This window comes from Colobus angolensis, unplaced genomic scaffold (assembly GCF_000951035.1).
Source record: "Colobus angolensis palliatus isolate OR3802 unplaced genomic scaffold, Cang.pa_1.0 Scaffold596, whole genome shotgun sequence".
NCBI lineage: Eukaryota > Metazoa > Chordata > Mammalia > Primates > Cercopithecidae > Colobus > Colobus angolensis.
The window spans coordinates 305,117-330,449 of record NW_012119554.1 but is presented as its reverse complement, the minus strand read 5'-3'; the positions used below and the strand labels follow the sequence as shown (position 1 = coordinate 330,449).

Here is a 25,333-nt window from a genome sequence, read left to right as displayed (position 1 = left end):
CAGTTATACTGAATGACATACAATTAAACTCTGAACAATTTAATTGTGCAAAAGAAAATTTTAAGAGTCAAAAAGAAGAAGCGTTATTAGCAAGACTGAGTGGGTTTTATAGTTAAACACCTACCCAAGACAGGATCTAAGGTGTGTCTTGTCCCTTCTCTGATTTCGTCTCCAACGCGAGATGCACCTGGAAGGTAACTGCCAACAGAGTCTGACGCCAGGGCCACTGAGTCTGGCACTGCAGCATTAGCTTGCTCTGGGATGGATTTTGCAATGGCAAGAAATAGCTGAACATCATTATAGGACAGTCTGATATCCAGGGCTTGTAACTGAATCTGACAAAATGTAAAAAAGGTAGCAATTTTTTAAAGCTGCATTGGTTTTGCATCCATATCACTTACAGATGTAATTCCTATTTCAAGTTCTAAAAGTCCAACAGATACTGCACCAAATTTCTCATTTAAAAGATTGAAAAGATCTTGAAATTAAGCACTAATAACCATAAGGTAATATGTCTCAACTAGGAGGTCAAATGGTCACAAACCTGCACCATGTAAAAAATACTAAGCTAGGATAATTACTAGAGCAATTAGTATTTCAGCAGGATGATTTTCATACAAGTATATTAATCATTAAAGCAGAGGACCAAAGATGGCTCTGGGGGAGAAAGGAGCACCTATCAGCAACATTTCTTAATCCCTTTTGCATGGATCTATTTAATTCTTTAAATCTCTCAAACAAAATGACCAACCAACAAAATTTATCTCTTCTTTATTCAAACATGGCTTAAATGAGTCAAGTTTGACACTATTTCCTGAAATCCAGTCTTCCTGAGAAATGAGCAGTACAGCTACCTCTGGTACAGGCAGTGCAGACACCAAAACCAGACTAGTGCACAAATGAGCACTCTGGATGGCTGTCTCAATGTCTGAAAATGGTGTTTTATTAATTAATTTTTTTTTTTTTTCCTGGGAGGAAAAAAAAAAGACCGGCCGGGCATGGTGGCTCATGCCTGTAATCCCAGCACTTTGGGAGGCCGAGGCGGGCAGATCCTGAGGTCAGGAGATCGAGACCATCCTGGCTAACAAGGTGAAACACCATCTCTACTAAAAATACAAAAAATTAGTCAGGCATAGTGGCGGGCACCTGTAGTCCCAGCTACTTGGGAGGCTAAGGCAGGAGAATGGCGTGAACCCAGGAGGTAGAGCTTGCAGTGAGCCGAGATCGCACCACTGCACTACAGCCTGGGCGACACAGCGAGGCTCCATCTCAAAAAACTAACTAACTAAATAAATAAACAAATACATATCAGAATGGCTTTTCTCTTTTAACCTCCTGTCGTTCAAATGGACTGATTATCTCCATTCAACCAAGGAAATCAAATGCCCAATTCTCAAGCCTGCCTTCCCTTGCTTCACCTTAAATCCTCCTTACTTCCCTACATAGTTCTTTGCTCTAGTTAGACCGTCCTGCTTCCACTCAATTTAGGTTATTCATTTGGAATGCTCTCCCTCCTCCTCTCTGATTATTTACATCGTACCCTTCCTCCCAAATCCACCTTACGTGGAGTCTCACTCAAGATTCCCACCTATGCTGAGTTCTGCTTTCTATAAGCTTCTATAGAACTTCAAGATTATACAAGACAACTCAGGACTTTTATCCTCCCCAAGACTGTAGGATCTTCTAGGACAGAAACAATGTCATATTTATTCTGTATGTGCTAAGGTAACTAAGAGGTTGTTGGGGCCAGGTGCAGTGGCTCACATCGGTAATCCCAGCACTTTGGGAGGCCGAGGCGGGCAGATCATGAGGTCAGGAGATCGAGACCATCCTGGCAACACGGTGAAACCCCATCTCTACTAAAAATACAAAAAATAAGCCGGGCGTGGTGGCGGGTGCCTGTAGTCCCAGTTACTCGGGAGGCTGAGGCAGGAGAATGGCATGAACCTGCAGTGAGCCGAGATTGCACCACTGCACTCCAGCTTGGGCGACAGAGCGACACTCCATCTCAAAAAGAAAAAAAGAGGTTGTTGGGCTCAGAGTAAATAAGTGCGCCTGCATAGGAAAGTATTTGAGAGGGTATCAACATACTGCACAAATTTTCCATCATTACCTCCAGGACAGGTGGGAAATCTTCACTATTGAATGCATCCATCAATCCTGAACTATTTTGATAAGAAGAATTCCCCACCAACTCCACTTGAATTTGTACGGGATCCACAATTGAAAGAGCTGTATCATGCTCATTCCCCAGTCGGCATGAAAACACCTAGAGAATGAAATGCAATATGGCGAGAATTAATGCCTGATTGAGGAAGGGTCCAACTACCAGCACAAAGAGGCTAACTCAGAAGCCATTGGCCATGTGTTATCCCAAGACCCGTAACAACTGCTGAAATAAATACTGTGAAGGGTAAGGCCCCCCGCCCCCGCCACCACTGCCGAGAGCACAGGCAGTGGTTCACCCAGAGGAAAAGGCAGTTTAGCAATACATCCCAAAAGCCTTATGAATCTTACACCCTTTGATCCAATAATCCTACTTCTCTCTAGGAACTAGCAAAAAAAAAAAGATTCACTAAACCATTATTTAATAGTTAAAAAAAACTAAGAGCAGCCAAGGTTATATCACATCTACTCAATGGAGTATTTGCAGCCATTTAAAAAATGACAAAAAAGACCACACAGATTGTAAGAAGACAGTTACAACACAGACTATGTGAAAATACAACCCAAAATAATGTTACTCCCCAACTTGAAGGAAAGAAACACACCAAAATGTCCACAGAAATCATATACGATTTCTGATAGGTTATTTTCCCTCCCCATGATATTTTCATAATTAAAAATAAAAACATTATTAAAGCTGGGTGATAGGTACATATGGAGTTCATGATATTATTCTGTTTACTTTGTATATGTTCGAAATGTTCTATGATAAAAGGTTAAAATATAAATACATTGACTGGGAGAGAGAAAGAAGGGAGAGAGGGAGAAAGGACTCCAATTCTAGGACCAAATTGTTTTGCATGCTTCGGAAGAGCGCAGAGGAAAGAAAACAGCAATCACTTGGGTCCTTCTTACTCCTTCGCCCCCTCCACCACCTTTCTGGGGCACACCCTAGTGCTATTGAAAAACATGTGACACCAAGGTCCTTTGCCATATTCAAAATTCAAAATTCATAAGCTATAAATTCTCCTCCAATGATTTATCAAGCTGGTCTTAAAATTCAGACCCAATTGTGCTGTCTAAAAGGCAGGACTGAAAGGAGTTCCCAGCGATCTCAAATATTTTGCCATGTAGTTGTCCTAAGACTTTAGAGCAGAAATGTTTCATTTTCCTTTTTCCTTCAGGGGTTTCTGCTACACAAAACCCAATTGTACCTGACAGTTCATTAATCAATCACCAAGATTCTCCATTCAAAGCTAGTATTGTGGTGGCTTGGAAGGCAGATGAATTACAATTTCATGATCAACTCACATCACACCAGCATGCAAATCCTTCCTCTCAAACGGAGGTTTCTTTACAAGAGAGAAACAAGCGGTCAAGAAGTAGAGTCCCTACAGGTCTTATTCCACTATGTTTGTCTCAAAACCATAAACCACATACTCCCAACAGTGAAAATAAATTTTATTCATTCAAACTTTGACCAATACCACTGGAAAGAAAAGGGCATGAAAAGTCTAATCATAAAGCAAAAGGAACCCTGACCAAGTATGCTAACAGTATGGCATGGGGAATGTGAGTTGACATGAGTCAAGTACAAACATCTGATAGAAACAAGAACTTGCCACGGTTCCCCTTCTGTCTCCACACCGCATGGCTTAACAAGAGACAAAGCACTTTTGGCCTAACATTGCATAATGGCATTTTCGAGCTACAAAGGCCACTCCAGCACAAGTTATCTTCTTCATGAGATGACATGAGAGCCTAAAGCACCACTATTATCCATGCGCTCCCTTCAGCCAGGCAGGACTCTGCAGAGCTGCCCTTTTATAGATCAGGTATTCCTGAAAGGATAACATATAAGATCCTTAGCACTTTGTATAAATAGGTTTCCCTTCCCAAAGCCCTAGCTCTTCACAGGGCTGCACTCCAGGTGAGGAGGGGGATGCAGGGGAAATGAGACCTACGGCCTCACCTTCATGCATGAGGTCTGCAGAATGAGAGGGCACAACAAGGGGCCAAACAGGGCAGTGGGGACTGAAGAAGTCTCCTTGAACTTCTTGAGGAAGAAAGGGTGTAAGAGAAAGAGGCAAATGCCCTCTGCATATTTACAGCCTAACACGGGGAGACTGAATTCATGCATTAGAATAGCTAGGGAGATTTGGGGAGAAAACAAACAGGAGAGGAGGGCAAGGGTCTTCCAATTCCATGAATTACTTCCCCTAATGAAAGTTTAAGAGGTAAAATTATCTTCCAGATGCTTTTCTCGTGAGCCAACATGCAGTGCTGTGATCAACACATAGACTTCTTACCTCGATGCCAAACAAACTTCCCGAAAAGGGGCGATCAACAAACCGGGGCTTATAGGTGAGCACTGTGGTGCCTTTCAGAATAATGGCATTGGTGTCAAAGCAGGACACATCTTCAACGACCACAAACTCCGTGCCTGGAAAGGACAACATTGTCAATCAAGCCAGAGCTGGGAAGCTGGAAAACACCAGAGGCTGTTGCAAACGAGGCAGCACATTTCCACCAGGCTACAACATGAACCAGTAAGATTTGTTCTGCAAAATGTCTGCTGACATTTACTAACACCGTCATCCTGAACCAATACTCTGCATCTGGCCATGTGCAGCTAAGCCAACAGAGCCCTGCAGCAGCAGGAAAGACTGGGATGTGATTTCTCTCTTTAGAATATTTCTAAACTAGATAGAGAAACTGCACCCCAGTCCTCCTGGGAGGCCTAGGAGATATTCAGCAGTTCACAAAATCATCCTTTCTCTAAGTGATGACCTGATTGAAAATTCCAGGAAGATGACTCAGGTACTAATGTTGGCCAGGCACTATGCATCTAAGTAGCTATTTACAAGGTTGTTTACAAAGAACGTAGACCAATTTAATGTCGAGATTTTTGAAATCGGTAAGTTTTCAAGTTATTTGTATATATTTAATAGTAAATTCACTCTGCTTTACACTGTTTTTATCAAAAACCATATATAGATCAAGCTTTTGTAACCGAACTCATGTAAAACGCATTGTGCTAGCCAGCTTCATCAGAATCATTGAGAAGCAGGTACAGGTATCAGAAACGTAACAATAAATACACAAATACATACAGACATACTAGATGAGTTCGCTAGTCAACAAAAGCCATAGTAAATCCATCTATACAAAGAAAAATATTCTTTTTGTAATGAAAATAAAAATCCCCTCACTTACTTATCTTCAAAACTGAGGTTTTCACATACTAAACTTGCCTAAACTCCATAAACCACATCTGCTAAGGCCCTAAAGATCAAACAGCAAATTGAAGACAGACCGTACACTGGAAAAAAAAGACCGCTGCCCAGGCGGGTACTCGGGCCAGGCACAAGCACTAGGCAGGCAGGGGGCAGGGACAAGCAACCCCACAGCCTTCAGTGGGCCAGGCAGCTCCCACCTGAAAATAGAGGCCAAGACCTCTGATGCTTTCAGGTCTGTAAAAGAGGCAAATGTGTAAGTGCTCATGTGAAAAATGGGAGGCAAAAGAGAAATCATCCTGTAACACAGATATTGAGTCTAACATCCAAACTAAGCACCAATGAATCACACTGACATATAATCACCTGTTACATTGACCTTGACCTCCAGGTGCCTTTCATTGGACACAGGAAGGGAAGACCGCTTGGTAACTACTCCACTCTTCACAGTTTTGGGAACTATAGCAGATTCGCTGCTAGCGATATGGTGGCGAGAAGGAGTAACATGATTTTGTTTCTTAATATCACTGGGAGTGTGGAGAAAATCATGGACTAACAGTAGCCAGTCAAATATGAGAAACACACGGAGATTGTTGAGAACTACTGTAAAGCAGGAGGAATCCTTGGTAGATCTATAAAAAGAAGACAGGAGAAACTAAATAGGAAAAAAGAAACATGGTATTTCAATAACCTGCAAATGTGTTGCTCGGTTTTGGCAGGTAGTATTCCAGTATTTTCTAACTGTCTGCTTTGAGTATCAGTCAACTTTGAACACTGGTTGAATAACACATTCAGTGTATTACTGGTTTAATAACACATTCAGTGTAATAAATTAATCATATTTTTAAGCAAGGCACATTTTATAAGAAAGCAGCACAGATAGCATAGCTCAGAGGTTCTCAGTCAGATGGTTTTGCTCCTCTGAAGACATTCTTTCTTTTTTTTTTTTCCCCCCAGAGACAGGGTCACACTGTGTTGTCCAGACTGGAATTCAGTGGCACAATCATAGCTCACTGTAATTTGAAACTCGTGGGATCAAGTGATCCTCCCGCCTCAGCCTCCCAAAGTGCTAGGATTACAGGTGTGGGCCACTGCACCGGGCCCTTGGAGACATTTTTAATTCACATTTTAATTGCAATTGCAACTAGAGGGGGTTGCTATTAGTATGCAGTATAGGTAGAGGCTAGGGGTGCTGTTAACTATCCCACAATGTACAGGACAGCCCCATAATAAAGAATTATCTGACCCAAAACGTCAGTCGTGCTAAGGTCAAGAAACTCTGCTATGGTAAAGAGCACAGGCTTTGAAGTCAGAGACGCAGACTTAAATACTGCCATTTACGAGCTGTGTTATCTTAAGAAAGTCACCTACCTTTGCTCAGCCTGTCTCCCCACTTATAAAATGAAGAATATTAATATGATAAGAAATAAAGCACCAAGCACATAGCAGATATTTGATAAATGTCACTTTCTTTCCCTATGGGCTATTTCAAGAAGATCAATGAGGCACTCCTTCTTCGACACCCAGGATCACTTCTTTATAAATAATACCAAGTTTATACACACTAGTACTAGATTGTTTCTCTAGTTGAAATTGACCTGACAGCCCAGATCTTTTGGCCAGAGGAGAACAAGTAAGATGACATTTACCAGGGATAAATGTCCTCTAAGCAATCTAGAGGTAGAGTTGGGGTGGGGGCGGGGGGACAAGTTGCCATTACTCCAAAGTCTATATTTGAAGTGAAAACCCAAAGGGGACTCTCAGGCCTGACCTCAAACCATGACGCAGGCAGGGGCTTCGGCCAGGCCCTATTAGCACATCAGCAGGCCCGGCCTACTAATGGATAGGCCTCAGATGAGCAGGACAAGAGAAACAGGGGCTGGAGCACTTCAAAGGGGTTTTCTGGGTTGAACTTAGTTCCGTAAGCCCAAAAGAGACTCTGGGGTTCTAGCTACTACATGCACCTGGTTCCCTGCCCTAAAAGGTACTCCTATTTGGGAAAACCTAACTTTGAAATATTTCTAAGGCTGGTTTCTCTGCTCCCTCATTTCTCCTAAACCTGGCGCACTGCCTCCAGTAAAAGGGCATCATGATGCATGGCTCCTTCTTACAGACACAGCATTTTTCACAGAAACACTCTACTCTTTTGTAACGGAGAAAAAATGTTGCCCTCAGTAAAATGTTTCCACCCCATTTTGAACATAGATTGTCAGAGTTCTGTATTTAACTGGAAAGTCACAGTCTGTTGGATCCCTTTTCTGGAAAATATTTCAAGCCTTTAAACACTGTGAAGTGATTTATATTTGACACACAAGATCCCAACAGAAGAGTAATTCTTCTTCAGACACGAAAGGCGTTCAAAAATTCCCATCAAAAGAACATTTCACTCCTCTTGCTAACAATAGTATTTCTGTTAGTAAGAGCCAAGGTAAGGCTTTATTATTTGACTCCAATAAATTATACACCTATAATACATAAATATTTCCAGGCCCCCTGTATATTAAAAATATGGTAAGAAGAAGACAACTACCTGACAGTCTAGGAAGCCAGATTAATAATAATAAAGTAAACTCAAAAATAAATGTTTCCCGGCTGGGTGTGGTGGCTCACACTTGTAATCCCAGCACTTTGGGAGGCCGAGGCAGGCAGATCACAAGGTCAGGAGTTTGACAGCCGCCTGGCCAATATGGTGAAATCCCGTTTCTACTAAAAATACAAAAATTAGCCAGGCATGGTGGCAGGCGCCTGTAGTCCCAGCTACTCAGGAGGCTGAGGCAGCAGAATTGCTTGAACCTGGGAGGTGGAGGGTGCAGTGAGCGGAGATCGTGCCACTGCACTCCAGCCTGGGCAACAGAGTGAGACTACGTCTCAAAAAAACATAAAAAAAAAAGAAAAAAAAGAAATGTTTCTCCAGATGGACCAAACAGATGCCAGCCTCTTGTTCAAAGTTCAACCAAATGAACTGCAAAATGCAACCATCTTATCACATGACTGCAATCAGCCCAATGACGAGAAACCTGTTGGAAACGTCATTGGCTTTAACATCACAGACCCAGGTTTGACCTCTGATTTCCTGACCTACTAGCTGTGTGACCTTAGAAGAGTGAACTAACCCTTCTCCAAGTTTCTAACTTGGAAACTGCAAAATGAAGAAGTCACCCCCTTTGCAGACTTGTCAGGATTTCACTAAGCATAGCTAAAGTGCCTGGCTCATGGCAAGGCCCAATAAGAGGCAATTAGGATTCCTACTCCTGAATTTTTTAAAGTTCATACAAAAGTATAAATGTCTACTCTGCTAGACTTCCTAAAGGCATATGAAGAAATCATGACCTCTCTCGAAAAACAAAACAAAACCTAAACCCTGGGGAATTCTGAACAGCACATTGAAATGTCAGGCATACAGAAACATGTAAGAATAATCCTGACGACTTTTTGTTCTGTTTTTTGCTTAACCACAAAGTTTTTCACAATCTTTTTACTTAGTGGTTTATACTTAACAACATGTCTGATGACATGAAGCACTAACAGAAGGGAAAGTCTCCTTTTTGGGTTTTCATTGAAAGACTTCTTTAGATCAGGCCTAATTTTTCAGTTTTAAGGTCTATGTTCAGCCATAACATCAGCAAATGGTATATCATAAAATAACACGTTATATCAGCAATAACAATGACAGCTGCCAACTGTGCCAAGCAATATGCCAGAATTACTTTAATTATTACCTCTACCCCATGTGGTGGGTATAGGTAATTTTCTATTTTATATAAGAGGAAGTTGAGGCTCAAAGGTGCTAAACAACTTGTCTGAAGACACATAGCTAGATAGTGAGAGAGCAAGGTTTTCAGTCCAGATGTGTCTGATTCCAAAATATATGTTCTTTCCATACACAACACTGCCTCCCATAATACCAGAAAGAAAAATATAACCCAATTCAAAACGGTAAAAACTACGTATACATGGATAATGAGTCAGTAAGACTTGAATAAACGGGTAATTCAAGTCAAGCCCACCTTCCCTTCCATTATTTGTAAAGACCAGAAGTCTTTGCACTTTTTTCCTTAAAAAAGCATAATTTCTTCCTTCTCCAAGCCATTTTACAAATTAAAATAGTCTAGAGTTTACAAGGAGATTGATTTTAAGGCTCAATTCTGAACTACTTTATTTTTAAAGGCAACAGAGACATCTTTTGGCCAATAAATGAAACTGCAAGATTATAGGAATAATATGTTACTATACAGTACACTGCACTGATTAAGCCATTATCTGTTTATCTTTCTAGCGATTCCTTGGTTTTTTGATGTTCTAAAGCCAAAAAAGACTTGACCCAAAAGGGAATGTCTCCATAAAGAAAGGCAGAGAAGGGTCTGGATCTGCTACCTGAAATGTAGTTCAATCTGAATGGATCCTTGGGTGGTGCTGCTGTTCTTAGCAGGCTGAAAGATACAGCTGAACACGTTCGTCATGCCAGGGCTCGTCTTCTGCCCAGCATAACGGGTGTCAAAAGCCATCATGGAATGGGAAACCAAGTTAATGGACTTGGTTTGGTTGGAAAAACTTTCATAGAGCAGTTTACATTTCTTGAAGTCAAATCTAAAAGAGAGAAAAGAAAGCAGGCAAAATGTGAAACACAAGTCTTCCATTTTACAAAAGTATGTAAGTTCGAGATAACAAAAGCAAAATAAAAAATATATCTAAGTCCCATAAGGAGAATAATCTTCATTCTGAGTTTTTTTTTGTTGATTTTGTTAATAGACTCCTCGAAATGGAGTTAAGTGTCACTGTGCCTTGGATTTTACTTTTCCAGTTCCAAAATGATGATCTTGCTTATAGGAAATGCATGAGAAGTAACAATACCACATGTTTAACATATTCTTGATCCGTTATCATTCCCACGACCCACCAGAAGTCTAAGAAGTCTGTATATTCCCAAAGACTGTCAAGGGTCCCTCGGGCCTTCATCTGTCAGCTTCTAGCTTGCCTGCATGTTTCACTCTCCAGTGTCTGTCCAACTGTTTATGTAAAACTGTTACAGTGTACTGGGAACAAATAATGCTCTTTACATGGAGAATAATTCAACTAATCTACCAAGAGGAAATGCATTTGGAACCATCATTTTTTTATAACAGAGAAAGCTGCAATGAGGAATTCATAATTCCTCACTACCATTATGACAATACATGCAGAATTATTCCATATTGAGAAAAACTAAGGGCATAGCCAATCATCACAAAAAATTGCTGGGTGAGGTGGTTCACGCCTGTAGTCCCACCTTCTTGTGGGGGCTGAGGTGGGAGGATCACTTGAGCCAGGGATGTGGAGGTTGCAGTGAGCCGAGATAGCACCACTGCAGTCCAGCCTGGGCAACAGAGAGAGATTTTGTCTCAAAAAAAATAAAAAAATAAAAATAAAAGAAAAGGAAAGAATAAAATTGCTGGCTCACAAGACCACCAATCTGGGACCACACTTTCAGTAACCAATGCTCTCATCAGTTGAGTTAGGTACGGACCATGGTGGACTTTCAACAGAAAGACAAACTAGAAGACAGAGTGCTTCAGCAGAGAATTACTGGCCTTGAAGTGCTGTTTTCAAATGCCAAACCACTTTCCCAGTCATACGACCATAAGCTAGCCATAAAAACTCTATCTGGAAAAGACGAGTGATGTATGCCCAGCTTACAGGGCTGATAAGAGATCAAAATGAAAAGGTTATTAAGTATGAAACGCACTCTTTAAAGTTCAACACCAGTAATCATGAATTCATACATCTATATTGACCAAGGAAGTGACAGAAATAAGTGAAGTACTAGGTAAGCATATGTCCCATTTCAAGGGAGCAATTGCTACTGTGCTTCCAGATGTTTCCAAGTGAGAACATGGACCTAGTATTGCCAAAGCTTTCAGTTTTTCAAAAGAAGCTAAATACAAACCTTTTATATAAAATCCTGCAACTTTTTTTGGGGCCGGGGGGGACCAGGTTTCAGCTCTGTCGCCTAGGCTGGAGTAGAGTGGTGTGATCATGGTTCACTGCAGCCTCAACCTCCTGGTTCAAGTGATCCTGTCACCTTAGCCTCTTCAGTAGCTGGGACTACAGGCATGCACCACCATGTGCAGCTAGTTTTTTAATTTTTTGTAAAGACAGGGTCTCTCACTATGTTGCCCAGGCCAGTCTGGAATTCCTGGCCTCAAGCAATCCTCCTGCCTTGGCTTCCTATAAGTGCTGGATTCCAGGCCTGAGCCACTGTGCCCAGACCCTAACTTTGAAAATGGCCAGCAAGGCATCAGTGTCGCACATCAAGTGGTTCTGCATCTCCCACCCCGTAACTACTCAGACACACAGCAAGACAGGACTTCCTGACTCCATCACCCTGTGTGGGACCACATTTTAGCTCCACGAACTCTGCCAAAGCATTTAATAGCCATTCAAAACAAGTCCAGAGCTCGTTTTTCTCTCTGGTACATCAAAACACTAGCTGCTCTGTCACCCTAAGCGACTATAACAAGCAGAGCAGCCTGAGACCCACAATGGTCACACAGTATGGGGCAGAAAAAGATCTTCACTGTTTTAAGCCACTGATAATTTGGGGTTGTCTGTTACTACAGCATAACCTAACCAACGTTGACTGACAGAGCAATGCATCTAAACTTTTCAACGTAGACAAGATTCCACCTGCGGGCCACCACTCTGCAACCTCTGCTCCGTGTTAATGCAAAACATGTGTATTATTTGGATACTATTACTAACAGTATAATAATATAATTAAAGGCATACCTGGCTAGGGACCCAGCACCTTCTTTTCTTTTTGGATCTTTAAGCTCCAGACTTACATTCACCATATCAATGAGGAAGCACATGCAAGTGTATACTTCTCCACTCAGAACAGTCTACAAAAGGAAAATGCCCGTCAATCCATAGCTGATGATGCCAACCTAAAAAGAGGTTAATACGCCAAGAAATCTAATTTGCTTGTTGCTCCACCTTCTTTCTCCGGGTGAGTTTGAGGAATAGATACACAGGGTGACCATCAGCTGAGACTATGAGAGTTACAGAAGAACATAAGATCTCACTCACATGAATTCTTGGATCTTGTAAATCATAAGGCCGCATAAATTCCTCTATGGGTTCTCCCAGGTTGTTCTCCAATAAGCCGCGGATCAGCTTGTATTTATACAGATCCAGAGAGCAGTGGACTGAGGAGAGATTGCCATGGATAGATATATCTGGCACAGTATGACTTATTTCTCTATAAAAAAGAAAAAAGATCACTTACACAAACAAGTCACTAACTTAACATTGACATAGCTCACACCCAAATAATGGAGCTAAAGTGTACTCACCTACATTATCAAGTAGGTAATTCCTACTTCCAATGACAAAAATTCCTGAAGCTCCAAATGAAACAAGTTAATACGACTGTCATGCTTCAACTATAAAAAGCCCCTTTTCTCCCAAAATTTACATTTAGAAAATCCTCAAACCAGGCCAGGTGTGGTGGCTCACACCTATAATCCCAGCACTTTGGGAGGCTGAGGTGGGAGGATCACTTGAGCCCAGGAGTTCGAGACCAGTCTGGACAACATAGTGAAATCCCATCTCTACAAAAAATGCAAAAATCAGCTGGGCGTGGTGGTGTGCACCTGTGGTCCCAGCTACTCAGGAGGCTGAGGTAGGGGGTTCACTTGAGCCCAGGAAGTCATGGGTGCAGTAAGCTGTGATCGTGCCACTGTATTCCAGCCTGTGTGACAGAGTGAGACCCTGTGGGAGGGAGGGAGGAAGGAGGAAAGGAGGGAGGGAGAGAAGGAGGGAGGGAGGGAAGGGAGGGAGAGAGGGAGGGAGGGAGGGAGAGAGGGAGGTAAGGAAAGGAAATCCTTAAACCTAATATGAGCTAACTAACTAATCTATTAACAAGGAAAACCTCATGAGACTCAGAAAGAGCTTAAATATTACAGTTGGGAAAGCAATAAAGAAAAGATGCCAAGATCTTTATTTAACTCTTTGGATTTAGTGGTAACTAAAGGCAGACACCAGTGTTTCATACTGAGCCCAGATGGGACATTAGGATAAACTCTGAATAGGTTCATCATCTCAGTTGGGACGGACAGAAGTAAAGCTGAAGAGGGGGAGGGGCACACATCTATACCTCATCTCAATACTAAAAAGCTTTCTCTAACCTCCCATGGGTGAACTGGGCATCGTGAATCCTACAGACACTATGCTGTAAGTATAGAGAGGGATAGTGTTTGAAATGGCAGAGGTATGTAAAAAATTACTCTGTCAAAAAAAAAAAAAAAATTACTCTGTCTGCAGAGAAAAGCTGACATACAACAGAATTTTAAAAGACAATGATGCAATAACAAAGAAAAACGGAGACGGCTGACCAGGTGCCATCTCGGGCTGCTGTGTGTGTGGTGTGAGACTGACAGGACACCCTGCATCCAGCATCACCTTCTATCAGGCCTAACAGAGTACAATTATCTGCACAGAAACACTGATGGGAGTGGGGAAAGTTTAGATAAGCTGAGTAGGAAAGCTTTTTTTATGCGGGGGGGAAAGCATTGCTTGAAAAGAAAACAAAGTGTTCAATTTCTAAATAATGAAGCTCCTCTTAAGACTGCTTAGCCAGTAAAACCAAATATAGCCCATGCCAACCATAACTGAACACCAGCCAGGGAGCACTTGAATAACACGTAAGACTGAAACACAAACATCCCAGTGAGAACAGCTAAGTTGTATCATTAATCCAGAGAGAAACTAAAAAAGTGACATTAAATGACTTGCCCAAACCAAGAACTGTGAAGGGAGTAGCCAAAAAGAGATTCAAAATCATGCCCTATACAAATAATAAAGCTGTTTTTCTTTTTTTTTTTTTTTTGAGACTGAGTCTTGCTCTGTCACCCAGGTTGGAGTGCAGCGGCTCAATCTCAGCTCACTGCACCCTCCGCCCCACTGTTTCAAACAATTCTCCTGCATCAGCCTCCCAAGTAGCTGGGATTATAGGCGCACGCCACCATGCCTGGCTAATTTTTGTATTTTTAGTAGAGACAGGATTTCACCACGTTGGCCAGGCTGGTCTCGAACTCTTGAACTTGTGATCTGTCTGCCTCAACCTCCCAAAGTGCTGGGATTACAGGCGTAAGCCACCATGTGCATATGCCAAGGCGGGTATGACAAGGCAGGTGGATGACAAGGTCAAGAGATCAAGACCATCCTGGCCAACATGGCGAAACCCCATGTCTACTAAAAATACAAAAATTAGCTGGGCATGGGGGAGTGTGCCTGTAGTCCCAGATACTTGAGAAGCTGAGGAAGGACAATCGCTTGAACCCAGGAGGCGGAGGTTGCAGTGAGCCCAGATCTCGCCACTACACTCCACCCTGGCGACAGAACGAGACTCCACCTCAAAACAAAAAATATAAAGATCAAATCAAATACTAAATTAGAATCATCTACTTAACTTCCAGTATCCCTCAACAAAACACAAGTGACTTCAAAGGAATTAGTTTTCTCTTTCATCATAGTAGCCCTCATGTTCAGCACATAGTAGGACTCAATAAACATTTGTTAAATAGATGAAGAAATAAGTGAATAACTAGTTCTTCCAAACTTAATAGCACTGATTTCCACATTAAGATTCTACTTATCATAGACAGTTATTCAGATACAAAACATTGGCTGGACATGGTGGCTCACGCCTGTAATCCAGCACTTTGGGAGGCTGAGGCAGACAGAACACCTGAGGTCAGGAGTTTGAGACCACAATATGGTGAAACCCCATCTCTACTAAAAATACAAAAATTAGCCAGACACGGTGGCATGTGCCTGTAATCCCAGCTACTCAGGAGGCCGAGGCGGAGGAGAATCACTTGACCCTGGGAGGTGGTGGTTGCAGTGAGCCGAGATTGCGCCACTGCACTCCAGCCTGCCTGAGGGACAGAGCGAGACTCCATCTCAGGAAAAAAAAAAAAAACACACACACTCACTTGTCCAAATTCCTTTCCACCTGCAATTTCAGCCTACAAGGCTCGGTTAAGAGGCTTCCTCCTGTCTGTCGCACAGAATAGGAAGGGAAGATCAGATCTCCACTACGGTCCTCTGGTGCCTTGGAGTATTCTCTTGGATGTCTCTCTGCAGCAAAGATGTCCATGTCCTGGAGATCCACAACAATGCAGTCCAGCAGGCAGACATGGTCTTCTACAAGGACCCAAGGAAAGAGAGGTAATGAAGAAAAGGGGACCCGAAAAGGGGTTGCCCTAAACAAATAAAAAATGCAAAGCTCATTCTGTCTTTGAAAATGTTTACAGCTACCTGCTTCCCCCCGCAGTCCACTACTCAGAAAACTGGCTGTCCAGGAGTCTCCACTATGGCAGCCAGACCTCCTGATGCAAAGCTCCATGTGCCCGGTACACCCTGCCCGCCTGCCTCCACTCCAAGCACAGACCGCGTCACAGTTCTTCGGTGTCTCATGCCCACACTGTGACAACTGAGGCTAGCAGGGGGAGGTTGATGACTAAATCTAACTCCTATGCAATCCCTCCCTACACACAATGCTACCAAAAGGTTTACAAACTTTTCCCAGCACTAAAATTCCTTTTTCAAACAAATATTGCCACATGTAACCACTTCCATTTCCACCGACCAGATCCAAACCACCTTCATTCTTGCCTAGACCAAAAAGAACTCTCCTCCATTAGACCTATAAAATTCCATTCTAGCCCTCACAAAACCATTTTCCCCACAAAATACCTGAGTGATCCTTAAAAAAATAAACAGTCCATAACATTCACTTCTTTTATACACTTACTGGCTATGGTTAATCCAAAATTCTTTCTGTAAGCCGGTGCGGTGGCTCACACCTATAATCCCAGCACTTTGGGAGGCTGAGGCAGGCGGATCACCTGAGGTCAGGAGTTCAAGACCAGCCTGGCCAACATGGTGAAACCAGTCTCTACTAAAAATATAAAAATTAGCCAGGGGTGGTGTTGGGCGCCCAAATCCCAGCTACTCAGGAGGCCGAGGCAGGAGAATGGCTTGAACTCGGGAGGCAGAGGTTGCAGTGAGCCAAGATCGCACCACTGCACTCCAGCCTGGGCAGAGCAAGGACTCCATCTCAAAAACAAAAAAAAAAGAAAGAAAAAAGAAAAAAAATTTTTTCTGTAAAACTCCCCCAAATCCCTACAAGGCCCGGCATAAGCCCACTGCCTTCTTTCCCAAGCTCATTTCAAGCCATTCTCTCTCCTGCTCACTAAGCCTCAGGCTTACTGTCCTTTGTTTCCCCCAACATGCCAAGCTCTTTGCTGCCTCAACAGCCTTACAAGTGGCACGGCCCTCCCATCTCATCTAAATTCAGTCTTCTCTCTTCTTCTGTCTTTCCCATGATAACATTTACTATCATCTATCAATATTTAAATGCTCAGTGTCTTTTTCGTTAGTCTATAAGTAGCACTGTAGGAGGAGCCATGTCTAACAGCATGTTAATATACTAGGGAATAAAATATTATAACACCTGGCATGAAGTGGGCACTGAAAAAATGAGTTTTGTATTAGTTAATTACATTGATAAATACATGAAATAGATAAATGTAGAATTGATCTGGTAAAAAGGGGTAAGGAAAGGGAATGAAGCAGGCTTTGGAGATTCTCTAGGACAGGGGTCCCAAACCCCCAGGCCACGGACGGGTACTCACAGCAGGAGGTGAGACGGAAGTGAACGAGCATTACCACCTGAGCCCTAGCCCCTGTCAGATCAGTGGTGGGATTAGATTTTAAGCAAGGGATCTAGATTATGTGCTCCTTATGAGAATCTAATGCCTGATGATCTGAGGTGGAACAGTTTCATCCTGAAACCATCCCCAGCCCTGTCCGTGGAAAAATTGTCTTCCATGAAACTGGTCCCTGGTGCCAAAAAGGTTGGGGACTGCTGCTCTAGGGTACTGCTATGGAATCCTAGGATTATACGGAAACAGTGTGAAAACCACTGTCTTAATCCAAGACAATATATCATTAATAGTGAAATTTCATAAACAAATAGCAAATTAGTAGGAGAAATACTATTAAAAAAGAGACCTTCTTTCTATAAAACATCCCAAATCACTTCTTAAAGGCATCCACTGACACATATGTAAGACTGGCCTTGTTCCTAGTCATCACGGATGTCATAACATCAGTGGCGGTAGGCAGCATGTGCTGAGTGGCCCTCAGGTGCAGCCCTCTCTGTGCTCTCAAAGTGCATGCAGACAGACTGGCAAGCAGTATCATGTTCAGTCACAATTCGGTTCTGGGGTCAGACTGCCAAAATCCATAGTCCAACTCTTCCAATACTATCTACATAACCTTGGGCAAGTCAGATTACCCAATCTCTGCAAGCCTTTGCTTCTTCATCTGTGAAATGGGGGTGGATCACGAGGTCAGGAGATCGAGACCATTCTGGCTAACAAGGTGAAACCCCATCTCTACTAAAAAATACAAAAAAATTAGCCAGGGGTGGTGGCAGGCGCCTGTAGTCCCAGTTACTCGGGAGGCTGAGGCAGGAGACTGGCGTGAACCCAGGGGGTGGAGCTTGCACAGGGGGTGGAGCTTGCAGTGAGCCGAGATGGCACCACTGCACTCCAGTCTGGGCGACAGAGCGAGACTCCATCTCAAAAAAAAAAAAAACCCTACAGGAGTGTAATGTGAACAAAATAATTAATGTAAATAATGCACCACAATGTTTGGCACATAGTGTTTCACAACTACTACTATGGTGATGAAAATTATTTTGTTGAATGATCAACATAATTAAAACCACTTTCTTGTCACCTGTAGGACTATAAGGTACCAGAGAGAGCTAACAATTCTTCGAATCTGTGTAACAAGACACTCAGCAGCCTCTCTCAACTAGTGTCCTGCATCTTGCAAAGTCCTATCACACTGGACTGATCTTTGCGGCTCATGATATTCTGGCTCCCTCTCTAGCAGCTCAGAGCAACTCCCACCTATGGGGTGCATCACTCATCCAGAACACATTTAACAACAGAAAAGAGGCCGGGCACGGGGGCTCACGCCTGTAACCCCAGCACTTTGGGAGGCTAAGGTAGGAGGATCACTTGAGCTCGGGAGTTTAAGTCCCAGCCTGGGCAACATTGTGAAACCCAGTCTCTACAAAAAACGCAAAAAAAAAAAAAAAAAAAAAAAACTTAGCTGGGTGTGATGACGCATGTCTGTAGTCCCAGCTACTCAGGAGGCTGAGGTGGGAGGATCGCTTGAGTTCAGGAGGTCAATACTGCAGTGAGCCATGATTACAACACTGGGGAAACAGTGAGAGACCCTGTCTCAAGGGGAAAAAAAAATACATAAAACCAGAAAAGCCTCCAAAATAATGCTCTCATTTGGAATGACTAATTCTTATATTGGAGAGAAGAACACCAATAACCAGATGATTCATGTCTTTTAAACACTGTGCTACAGCATTTCTGTTGTTGCCTAATTTACGCTAATATTTTTTAATGTGTTCTTTCATATTTTTTAGAATTAGTGGCTTGCAAGGACGCAGGACTCTTTCTACTTATACTATCACTAGCTGGTGGCAACTATTTTCACCTATAAGAAAAAAGTCCTAATAGACTATCTAAAAATCGCTTTAATTACACTGTATCTTGCTAACTTAACCCTACTATAGAAGTCATCCAATGATAAATCGACACCGAAAACTCTTAAACCTTCTAAAGCAAAATCAAAATCTAATCATCGTTAAAGAAATGCTATCTCTTCACTAACATCTGCTTGAACACAATGCGCGCCCCCCACTCAGGTTCCTGAACAGTCCTGTGAATTTCCCCACCTTCAGTATTATGCGGCTTTTCTCCTCTTTTACCTGGACTACTGGACACTTGGCCAACAGACAGTGTGGGTTGCGGCCCTCGCTGCTTGGTGGAGGTACTGGGCACAAACTCACTCTTCAGGCTTCCCAGGCTCATTCCAGCAAGAGGCATCATGAACTGCCCCTGGCAATGGGTTCCCCTGGGCTCCTCCGTGCTGGTCGTTTTTCTCAGACTGTGTTTGGGAGTACCTGTCGGGGAAGCTGAAGGCACAGATTCCTGGGAAGAAACAAAATAAAACTAGAATGCAGGAAACGGGAAGCGGGGAGCACTGGTGGTGAGACTCTATCTTTAATATCTCCAAAGTCCTATCCCAGTCCCTAGGGTCTTCAAAGACTCTAATAGTTGCACTTCCCTCGGCCTCCCAGATCCCATAAACAAGAGGCTACCAGGATCATGCCACAAAAAATTATCAGCAGAGATGTTACACATAGTTCAATACTTGCTGAAAACTTCTGCAGGAAGATACCATCTCTTGGCTCAAGAGCAAATGTGAAGATGCCAATTGCTTCAAGTGGTTTAATCAAGGTCAAATGCAGCAAAAGCAAGTCTCTCAGCTATATGATAGCTTACTGCTTTGCTGTTGGGGAGAGGCATATTGTTCTAAGAAAAGACATCTAATGGCAACATGGCTCCAATGTGTTTGCACTTCCTAGACGTCTCCCCTCATGGGTTTACATTTCCCATCTAAGTAACTGTTGAAATGAAAACAAAATGGAAAACAAAAGAGGTCAGCCATTCCTATGATGTTTCTGCTCAAGGGCATACAAATTAGGAAGGCTAACAGAGAAGAAAATAGATTCAGTAATTCTACTGAAAACACTACTCTTCTTACACACTTAGTACCTTCATTCAGTTAATTGCTAGCAGAGGAAAATCTTTTTCACCAGAACAATTCAATAATTGAGTTAAGCTTCCCAGGGCTTCTTCATGGAGGCCTCAGAGCTACATGTCTGCGTGGCTCCCATAGCATCATGGTTCCCATCATGCCATTCTCAACTGCATCTGAGAGGAGAGGAAGGATGGCTCTTCCTCTAGGGCTGCCTTTTATGTTGACTCCTCTCAGCTTTGGAAAAGAATACAAAAACACTGCTCCCTTTCACAGTTCTCTCAAGTAGTAATTACAAGTAAAAGAAACTAGTTCTTGCTTTCTGCAATTTTTTTTTCAAGGCAGATTAATAGGTAAATGTCATTATTTAAGTATTTCAACATTAAAACCTTTCCCTCTCGCTTAGTTTATTTAAACTCTGTAAAGTGTTTGTTGCCCTTTCATTTGATTCATCTCTACATCCTCTCTGTAGTTGGTTTAAATAAATCAGTGGTTTGAGAAGATTAACCCAAAGCTTTTGAAAGACTTTGACTTAGAAATTGTGGTTTAAGCATAAGCTATGGTTGAGAAAAATGAAATGAAAGCATATGCAAAAAAACTCAACCTTGTACTCATTAAGACATGGATTTACGTAAAACAATTCCAAACACACAGGAGTCATGGAACTCAAGGGCAAATAACCCCTCTCCAAGCTTTGATTTCAGGATTATTTCCTGTTCTTTAACCACTGGAATGCATATTAGACAAACCTCACACATGCAAATGTATTCAAGGGCAAATGCCAATACAAAGTGATGGATGGTGAAGAAGGTAATTATTCACTTCATATAGACTGTAATCAATTATATTTAACTGTATGCATGGGGAGGTAAACTTCACAGATGTGTTCATCTGGTTACAAATACTTGAACAAGAGACACACTCCAAACAACCCTTATGGAATTCTACAGAACAATCACTGGTACCTAGTAAGATAGTTTTTCTAAGATTTAAGGATATAAAATAAGATCACCAAGAAAGTACTAGTGAGGGCTAAAAAAAAAAAAAAGAAAGAAATTCTTCTTAATGGGCCTTAAGAACAACTTCTTTACACAGTAGGAAAGTAATTCAAACACTAAAAAAAAGTTAATAAGCAGGCTTTCTCAAGTAATGAGATATTTTAAAGGGTTAGTTTTCATTTTCTTTTTTAAGCATGTGAATGTGAATTGACTGCTGAATCCCATAAGGTTTTTCAGAATAGTCAGGTTGCAAAAAAAGCACATTATACCTTGAAGAAAAAGCGGTCCTTGTATGCACTGCCACTTAAAATCAAATCCTCAAAAACAAATACAGGGAAATTTTTTTCATTAAAACACTACAAACTCTGTGCTATTATTTGGCTTAAAAAATAGGAACCCTTTTGCAAAAATCTCTTAAGTATTTTGGCAATTCTTCTGCCAAGGCTAACTTCAGGGTCTGCTGGTAGATCCATCTATAGATATATCTGATAAGGAAATTCAGTCCATTACCTTTTTAGGAAGGATAGAGAAACAAAAATGATCCTGGTAAACTTGGTCACACATTCTGGCTAGAACTGATTTCCTCCTAAAAATTTTAGTACGGCCTCAAAGTAAAGATTTACCACAAACAAACACAGTTATGCACTGCATAATGCCATTTCAGTCAACTACAGACCATATATATATACTATGATGGTCTCATAAGATTATAATACAGTATTTTTTTAATCTTTTCTATATTTTGATATGTTCAGATACACAAATACTTACGATGGTGTTACAATTAGGATGACAGTCCTCATCCTAATTACCTCCAAACACTGTTCCGAGAAATGCACAAGTCACAGTGTACAGCACAGTAGGTTTGTAGTCCAGGAGCAACAGGCTATACCATAGAGCCTAGGTGTGCAGTAGGCTAAGCCATTTCGGTTTGTGTAAGGACACTACAATGATCACAGAGCAAGGAAATCACCTAAGGATGCACCATTCTCCCAAGTAGCTCCCTGTAGCTAAGGGACCATGACTGTATTTGGTCTTAGTCCCCGACACAAGAGCTTCTAAGACCCTTGGAATCTCGAGAGTGATAAAATGTCCTTGTGTATGTTAATGAGATAACTGGTGGCTAAAAGCCCCTGAATAGCTTTAGAATGGGGGTTGCTAGAAGTACGGGCAACCACGTGATTAGAGGGATGGAACTTTCAGTTTTAGTGCCCAGACCTCCAGGGAGAGCAGTGGGGCTAGAGATTGAGTCTACTCAAAATTGGCCAATGATTTATTTAATTATACTCATGTAATGGGGACGCCATTAAAAGCCTAAACAATGGGGTCCAGAGAGCTATCAGGTTGGTGAATACATCCACAGTCCAGGAGATGGAGCACCCCAATTCCATGGCACAGAAGCTCCTATGTTTGGGAAGCTACGAGATCTCGCCCTACGCATCTCTTCATCTGGCTGTATCCTTTATTACAGCCTTCATACTAAACCAGTAAATGTGTTCTCCTGAGTTCTATGAGCCACTACAGCAAATGACCGAACCTCAGGAGGCATTGTGGGAACCCCAAGTTTATAGCTAGTCTGTCAGATGTACAGGAGACCTGGACTTGTGACTGGTGTCTGAGTGGGGAGCAGTCTTTAGGGACCTGTGGGGTCTTACCCTAATTCCAAGTGGTTAGTGTCATAATTAAATTATAGACCAGTTGGTATCTTCACAGTTGGAAAATGGTTAGTATGGGGGAAAATCCAACTCATTTGGTATCAGAAGCATTAGGAGCTGTTTCCTTTTACATGTAAAGAGCACAGCACTGGCTGATATGTAATAAGCATTCAGCAAATGGCAGCTATGTATTGCTATTTTTGGCAGTTTTAAAATCTTACAATCAAATCTTACATACATCTCGAAAGGCCATCTCTCTCCCTATGTTATTAGCTATTACACTAAAAATAGGCATAAGTAGCTGGGAATTTTAGTCAGTGCTTTTCTGACACACTAAAACGAGTTTGCAAGGAATAAGCAAATAGACTGAAGAGCTGCTGTGGAAACCAGCAAGGAATGATGAAAACACGTACCAGGAATGACAAGGCCTCATCTCTGGTTCCAGAAATGTCACTCGGTCTCCTCAAATGCAAAAATGGATGAAGGGGGACTAATCAGACCATCTAAAAGGTCCTCTCAGCTTTAAGGGTCTGTGAATTACTAGGGGTTTCCATTTTTATTGTTTATTCTCAAAGAATCCTAGTTTCCCCTAACGTAAAACACAAATGACAGTCCTCATCCTAATTACCTGCAAACACTGTTCCGAGAAATGCACAAGTCACAGCCATAAAAAAGAATGAAATCATGTCCTTTGCAGCAACATGGATGGAGCTGGAAGCCATAATCCTAAGCAAATTAATGCAGAACAGAAGAGCAAATGCGGCTGGGCGCGGTGGCTCACGCCTGTAATCCCAGCATTTTGGGAAGCCAAGGCAGGTGGATAACCTGAGGTCAGGAGTTTGAGACCGTGGAACCCCGTCTCTACTAAAAATATAAAAACTCAGTAGGTGTGGTGGTAGGTGCCTGCAGTCTCAGCTACTTGGGAGGTTGAAGCAGGAGAATTGCTTAAACCCAGGAGACAGAGGTCGCAGTGAGTTGACACGGCGCCACTGCACTCCAGCCTTGGCAACAGAGTGAGACTCTGTCTCAAAAAGAAAAAAAAAGAAAAGAAAAGAAAATGCCCCATGTTCATATTCTCACTTGTAAGTGGGAGCTAAACATTTGAGTATTCGTGGATGGACATAAATATGAGAACAACAGATACCCTCCTGAGGTTCTATAATTTGCTAAGAGAGCTCACAAAACCCCGGAAAACACATTTACTTGTTTAATATCAATTAGAGCAGGGTTGGGGGTGGGGGGGATGGGTCGGAAAACTACCTATTGGGTACTATGCTCACTATCTGGGTGCAATATACCCATCTAACAAACCTGCACATATACCCCCATATCTAAAATAAAAGTTGAAAAAAAAAGGTGCCACAGTAACTTAAAACTGAAAAGCAATATACTGTATGTTATTATTAAGACATTTTTAAATGGCTTCAAGTAAACCACAGGCCAATCATGTCCTCTGAAAAAAGCCACAGAGTCTAAAACATTCATATTATAGAAGGAATGCTTTTATCTAAAGAAAGCATTATAAAAAGATGGAAGGCTGACTCCATTGGTTTGTTTGCTAAAACAGGTTACTACCTACAGTTACTAAGAGTTACAATTTACACTACCTCAATTCATAAGGTTAATGGAAAAGTCAATAAAATGTCAAAAAAAAATTCTTCAAGCACATACCCTACAAAAGTAATAGCAATTACGGATCATCTTACAGCAGCATACAAATTTTTCCATTAGTGATCAAATACTAGCTGAACAGAAAAGGAAATGGATACTGATGCTCACCTTATCTTGTAGGGAAAATGTGCCAGGAAAACCAGCAAACAGAAACTTATTTTTGACTTTCAACTTCCCCAAATTTGCTACAATCAGATTATTTGATCTGGAACTTTCTGGGATCAGGAGAACGGGAGCACCAGCTTCAATATCCAGGAGAACCCGTGAACAGCGCTGAGCTTGATCTCTCACCTGAAAGAGGAAGGAAAATTGACTCAGAGGATAATTAATTCCTTAATTTCACCATCAAATAACCTCACATTCCCAAAAGTTTCATGAGTTTATAAAATAACTAAAATTATACAGAGCACATTCTCTGACCACCATGGAGTTAAATTAGAAATCAGTAACAAGATAATGGAAAATCCCCAAATATTTGGAAAATAAACTACACACTTCTAAATAACCCCTAGGTCAGAAGAAATCACAAGGGAAATAGAAAAATATTTTCACTAAAATAAGGAAGACATAATACATTAAAATTTGTGGGATACACTTAAAACAATGCTTAGAGAAAAATGTACACCATTACTTTAGAAAGCAATGAAGACTTAAAAATCAGAAATTGAAAGGTTCCACTTTAAGCAGCTGAAAAAAGAAAAGTAAATTAAACCTGAAGTAGAAGGAAGAAAATAAAAAGCATAAGTCAATGATATAGGAAACCAACAATTAGAGAAAAATCAATTAAACATTTTATAGACTATGACTGCACCCAAAAACCACAGAACATATATATATGTGTGTGTGTGTATATATGTGTGTGTATATGTGTGTCTGTGTATATATGTGTGTGTGTATATGTGTGTGTGTATGTGTGTGTGTATGTGTGTGT

General features: G+C 41.7%; 1 protein-coding gene across 2 annotated transcripts in view; it reads right to left on the bottom strand.

Moving 5' to 3' along the window:
* VPS13D (vacuolar protein sorting 13 homolog D (S. cerevisiae)) overlaps positions 1-25,333 on the bottom strand; it is a 281,733-nt gene that overhangs the window by 189,528 nt on the left and 66,872 nt on the right. For both annotated transcript variants that reach the window (XM_011962545.1, XM_011962546.1), the window contains exons 24-33: positions 24,511-24,693; positions 19,246-19,468; positions 15,377-15,587; positions 12,468-12,639; positions 12,168-12,280; positions 9,777-9,989; positions 5,769-6,034; positions 4,476-4,609; positions 2,114-2,269; positions 125-335 (exon numbers count right to left, since the gene is read on the bottom strand). In XM_011962545.1, the coding sequence (XP_011817935.1) occupies positions 125-335; positions 2,114-2,269; positions 4,476-4,609; positions 5,769-6,034; positions 9,777-9,989; positions 12,168-12,280; positions 12,468-12,639; positions 15,377-15,587; positions 19,246-19,468; positions 24,511-24,693 (1,882 nt within the window). The remainder of the gene's footprint in view (positions 1-124; positions 336-2,113; positions 2,270-4,475; positions 4,610-5,768; positions 6,035-9,776; positions 9,990-12,167; positions 12,281-12,467; positions 12,640-15,376; positions 15,588-19,245; positions 19,469-24,510; positions 24,694-25,333) is intronic.